At 50.3% G+C, this 5,677-nt stretch overlaps 1 protein-coding gene across 1 annotated transcript in view; it reads right to left on the bottom strand.

Moving 5' to 3' along the window:
* Positions 1-1,081: 1,081 nt before the first annotated feature.
* Positions 1,082-5,677, bottom strand: part of asph (aspartate beta-hydroxylase) — a gene marked incomplete at its 3' end in the record, with an annotated part of 26,526 nt that continues 21,930 nt past the window's right edge. The window contains 1 exon segment of the mRNA XM_014033171.1: positions 1,082-1,108. Coding sequence (XP_013888625.1) covers positions 1,082-1,108 — 27 coding nt within the window.

Below are 5,677 nucleotides of genomic sequence, written 5' to 3'. Positions count from 1 at the left end.
GGTTCAGGTTCTGGTTCTGGTTCAGGTTCAGGTTCAGGTTCTGGCTCTGGTTCTGGTTCTGGTTCTGGTTCAGGTTCAGGTTCAGGTTCAGGTTCAGGTTCTGGTTCAGGTTCAGGTTCAGGTTCGGGCTCTGGTTCTGGTTCTGGTTCTGGTTCAGGTTCAGGTTCAGGTTCTGGTTCAGGTTCAGGTTCAGGTTCAGGTTCTGGCTCTGGTTCAGGTTCAGGTTCTGGTTCAGGCACTGGTTCAGGTTCAGGTTCAGGTTCTGGCTCTGGTTCAGATTCAGGTTCAGGTTCAGGTTCAGGTTCAGGTTCTGGTTCAGGTTCTGGCTCTGGTTCAGGTTCTGGTTCAGGTTCTGGTTCAGGTTCTGGTTCAGGTTTTGGTTCAGGTTCTGGCTCTGGTTCAGGTTCTGGTTCAGGCTCTGGTTCTGGTTCAGGTTCTGGTTCAAGTTCTGGTTCAGGTTCAGGTTCAGGTTCTGGGTCAGGTTCAGGTTCTGGTTCAGGTTCTGGCTCTGGTTCAGGTTCTGGTTCAGGTTCTGGTTCAGGTTCTGGTTCAGGTTCAGGTTCTGGTTCAGGTTCTGGCTCAGGTTCAGGTTCTGGTTCAGGTTCTGGCTCTGGTTCAGGTTCTGGTTCAGGCTCTGGTTCTGGTTCAGGTTCTGGTTCAGGTTCTGGTTCAGGTTCAGGTTCAGGTTCAGGTTCTGGCTCTGGTTCAGGTTCTGGCTCTGGTTCAGGTTCAGGTTCTGGTTCAGGTTCTGGCTCTGGTTCAGGTTCTGGCTCTGGTTCAGGTTCAGGTTCTGGTTCAGGTTCTGGTTGTGGTTCAGGTTCTGGCTCTGGTTCAGGTTCAGGTTCTGGCTCTGGTTGTGGTTCAGGTTCTGGCTCTGGTTGTGGTTCAGGTTCTGGCTCTGGTTCAGGTTCAGGTTCTGGCTCTGGTTCTTGTTTAGGCTCTGGTTCTGGCTCTGGTTCAGGTTCTGGTTCTGGCTCTGGTTCTGGTTCAGGCTCTGGTTCTGGTTCAGGTTCTGGCTCTGGTTCAGGTTCTGGTTCTGGTTCAGGTTCAGGTTCTGTTTCTGGCTCTGGTTCAGGTTCACGTTCTGGTTCAGGCTCTGGTTCTGGTTCTGATTCTTGTTCAGGTTCTGGTTCAGGTTGTGTTTTTTGTCCTGGTCCTGGTCCTGGTACACAGTCACAGATCCTGGACTTGATGATTTCATGGATCAGGTCTGGACCAGGGAAGTACAGACTTAGGACTCCCAGACAGCCTTGGTTCTTTGAGGTCCGGTTGTGGTTCTGGAGGAACCGACTCAGCTGCTTGTTGACTTTCTTGGCCCGGGTCTTTGGACTCTTGCCAGCAGGAGCAGGGTTCTGGGTCAGGACAAAGTTCTGTCCACAGAACCCGACCAGGATCCTGTGGATCTTCTTCAGTTTGTTGTTCTTCTGGTTTCTGGTTCCGAGGGGAAACCTTTGGTTCTGCAGGAGGACCATCTTACCCCGGACCTGCTTCATCTGTGGTACCGAGTGCTCCCTCCAGAACCGGTCCTGGAACCTTTCCAAGAGCCTGTCCACCAACTGGACCGCTTTATTTTGGTAGGACCCGTGGACCTGGATCCTAAGGAGAACCACCTCGCTCCCATGTTCGTCCAAGAAGTCCAGGATCCTCCTGAGGACGTCCTCTAACTTTAAAGTCCGCTTCAGCATCCCCTTAGAATACGTGAAGTGAACCGGGTTGAATCGGGTCCAGTCCCTGACATAAACGTCCTTCTGGTTCTTGTCCCGGAGCAAAACGTGGATGTCGAAGAACCGAAGACCCACCTGGAGCTGCTGGTCCAGAGTCCAGACCTGACACACGTCCAGGGGTCCTCCGTGCAAGTTCAGGCTCTCATGAGATCCAGGAATGGACACGGCTGAGACCAGAGTCTCATCAGGGATGGACCTCATCCAGTCCAGATGTAGAAGTTCTGGTCCCAGGCCCGGTTTGTCATTGAAACCGTTCCCTGCTCTGGAGACGGAGGTGATCCTGGAAGAGACAAAGACAAGTTCTGGTTGTCTTCAGAGACTGAGGTAGAAAGGTTTGGTCTGGACTTACAGAGACAAAACCAAGAGGGACGCATGGATCTCCATGGAAGGTTCTGTGGTGGACCCGTCTGGTTCTGTGGTGGGCCCGTCCTGTTCTGTGTTGGACCCGTCTGGTTCTGTGGTGGGCCCGTCCTGTTCTGTGGTGGACCCGTCTGGTTCTGCGGTGGACCCGTCTGGTTCTGTCCCACATGTCCTCAGTCAGGACCGAAGAGTAGTGAGGACAGCTGTCCTCCTGAGCTCCAGCAGATAAACCTTCATTTGCATCTTTTTACTCTAATCTGCCAGAACAAATAGAGGAGTCGGCCGGTTCTGACGGGTCATATCTGACCCGTTAGTAAAATATCTCCTCCTGGACTCTCGGGTCACTTCAGTCCATTACTCCAGAACCAAATGCTGGTTCTGGACCGGGTCAGGACCTCAGTTTGTTGCTCCAGAAGTCCAATAAAAATAAAATTAAAAACTTGTTTGATTTTCAAATATCAGATGACTGAACCAGAACCAGAACCAGATGAAAACTGGGTCCAGTTTCTGATCCAGGTCCTCCTCAGCAGAACTCAGTGGTTCTGTATCGGTCTCAGTTCATTCAGGTTCTGCTCCTTAGAGCAGAGATGAAATCCTGAGGCCACCGAACCGGACTCCCTCCGCCCCCTGGCTCCATTCTGAAGGGGTCTGATTGGTAATGAACCAAACTCTTTTACTGCTTTTGAGCCTGAATGACCCGAAACAACTGTCCCACAATCCCAGACTCACGTAGTACCCCCCACAGTGTACCTCGAGGAACACGGTAGAATGCCTTCTCCAAGTTCACAAAACACATGTAGACTGGATTAGCAAACTCCCATGACCCCTCAAGGACCCGTAAAGAGTCGGTCCACTGTTCCACGGCCAGGACAGAACCCACATTGTTCCTCCAGAATCTGAGGTTTGACCATCGATCAGACTCTCTTCTCCAGTACCCCTGAAAAGACCTTACTGCGGTGACTAAGGAGAGTGATGCCCCTGTAATTGGAGCACACCGTCCGGTCCCCCTTTTTAAAGAGAGGAACCACCACCCCAGTCTGCCAATCCAGTGGCACTGCCCCCGATGTCCATGTGATGTTGCAAAGACGTGTCAACCAGGACAGCCCCACAACATCCAGAGCCTTGAGGAAATCAGAGCGGATCCCATCCACCCCTGACGCCCTGCCGCTGTGGAGCCCCTTGACTACCTCAGAGACCAGTTATAGACAGACCGGCCCCAAAGTCCTCAGACTCTGCTTCCTCCATAGAAGACACACCAGTGGGATTAAGAAGGTCAGAGAAGTATTCCTTCCACCTCCCAATGACATCACTGGTTGAGGTCAGCAGCACCCCATCTTCACTGAGCACAGTGTTAGTATAGTTCTGCTTCTCCCACCTCATCTGCTGGATGGTTTGCCACAATCTCCTCGGAGCTGATTGAGAGTCTTTGTCCAAGGCCTCACCGAATTCCTCCCACATCCGAGCTTTTCCCTCAGGAACAACCAGGGTTGCGGCCCGCTTGGCCTGCCGATACTCATCAGCTGTCTTCAGAGTCCTACCAGCCAACAAGGCCAGATAGGAGTCCTTCAGCTTGACAGCCTCCCTTACCCGGGGTGTCCACCACCGAGTTCGAGGATGGCCACCGAAAGAAGCACCGACAACCTTGCAGCCACAGCTCAAGGCAGTTCAATAGTTGAGGCGTGGAACATGGTCCACTCAAACTCAATGTTCCCCACCTCGGCTGGGATGTGGTTGAAGTTCTCCCGGAGATGTGAGTTAAAGATCTGTCTGACGGGTTCCTCTGCCTGGTGTTCCCAGCAAACCCTCACTACACGCTTGGGTCTACCAGGTCTGTCCGGCATCTTCTCCCACCATCTGATCCAACTCACTACCAGGTAGTGGTCAGTTGACAGTTCAGCTCCTCTCTTCACCCAAGTGTCCAAAACATGCAACCACAGATCAGATGACACAAATACAAAGTCAATCATCGATCTGCGACCTAGGGTGTCCTGGTGCCAAGTGCACATATGGACACCCTTATGCCTGAACATGGTGTTCGTGATGGACAATCCGTGACGAGCACAGGAGTCCAACAACAGAACACCTCTTGGGTTCAGATCGGAGAGGCCGTTCCTCCCAATCACGCCTCTCTAGGTCACACTGTTACCCACGTGGGCATTGAAGTCCCCCAGCAGAATAAAGGAATCCCCAGCTGGAGCACCTTCCAGCACCCCCCCCCCCAATGACTCCAAGAAGGCTGGGTACTCTGAACAATCATTTGGTTCATAAGCACAAAGGACAGTAAGAGCCCGTCCCCCCACCCGAAGGCGCAGGGAAGCTACCCTATCTACTGGGGTAAACTCCAACACACAGGTACCAAGTCGGGGGCCAAAACTAGACCCACACCAGCTTGGCGCCTCCCACCATGGGCAACTCCAGAGTAGAATAAAGTCCAGCCCTTCTCGAGGAGATCGTTGAATCATCACCTTATCGTGGTGGAGGAGTTTGTGTCTGAATGATCCTAGGAGCTCTGCTGTCAGCTGGTAGGGTCTCCCATGGCAGATTGGTCCCAGGTGACAGGCCAGACAAAGAATGATTCAACCGATTCTTATGAACAGAAAAAATCAAGGAACTCAGTGTCCCTTGCCCAGATGTGGGTTACCGGGGACCACCCTGGAGCCTGACCTGGGGGAGGGGCTCGTCTGCGAGCACCTGGTGGTCAGGTCTCTACCCATGGGACCTGGCCGTGCTCAGCTCGAATGAGCTACATGGGTTTGCCTTCCTGTGGGCCCACCACCTGCAGGAGGGGGCATATGAGTCAGGTGCATGATACCACGGGCAGTAGCCAAAGGCGGGGACCTTAGTGCTCTGACCCTGGTCTTCCAGAACTGGATCTTAGGTCCTGGAACATCAGCTCTCTGGTGGGGAAGGAYCCTGAGCTTGTGCGTGAGGTTGAGAGGTACCAGCTAGATATAGTTGGGCTCACCTCAACGCACAGCATGGGCTCTGCAACCGATCTCCTCAACAGGGCCTGGACTTTATTCTAAATTTAAATATTAAATCTTAAATCTAAATGTGAAAGGTGAATCTTAAAAGTTTAAATTGAAGTTTTTACTGTGCTAGGCTCTAGTTGTGACATCATCAATCTGAGACAAACGCTAATGGTAACACTGCTAACTCAGCTAACACTGCTAATGCTGCTAATGATGCTAATGATGCTAACAATGCTAATGCTGCTAACCCTGCCAATGATGCTAACACTGCTAATGCTGCTAAAACTGCTAACCTTGCTAATGATGCTAACACTGCTAATGCTGCTTACACTGCTAACGTTTTTCTTGTTTTCTTGTTTTTCTTATTTTTCTTCTTTTATCGATTTATTTGTTTATTGTTTTATTGGTTTACTAGTTTATTTGTTTTATTTGTTTATTGTTTAATTGTTTTATTGGTTTATTTGTTTAAATGGTTTATTGTTTAATTGTTTTATTGGTTTATTTGTTTTATTAGTTTATTGATTTATTTGTTTTATTTGTTATTTGTTTAATTTGTTTATTGTTTAATTGTTTTATTGGTTTATTTGTTTTATTAGTTTATTGATTTATTTGTTTTATTTG

The sequence above is a fragment of the Austrofundulus limnaeus genome, unplaced genomic scaffold, assembly GCF_001266775.1.
Source record: "Austrofundulus limnaeus strain Quisiro unplaced genomic scaffold, Austrofundulus_limnaeus-1.0 Scaffold1652, whole genome shotgun sequence".
Taxonomy (NCBI): domain Eukaryota; kingdom Metazoa; phylum Chordata; class Actinopteri; order Cyprinodontiformes; family Rivulidae; genus Austrofundulus; species Austrofundulus limnaeus.
Note: the sequence above shows the minus strand (reverse complement) of the source record. Positions and strands in the feature narration are given on the sequence as shown.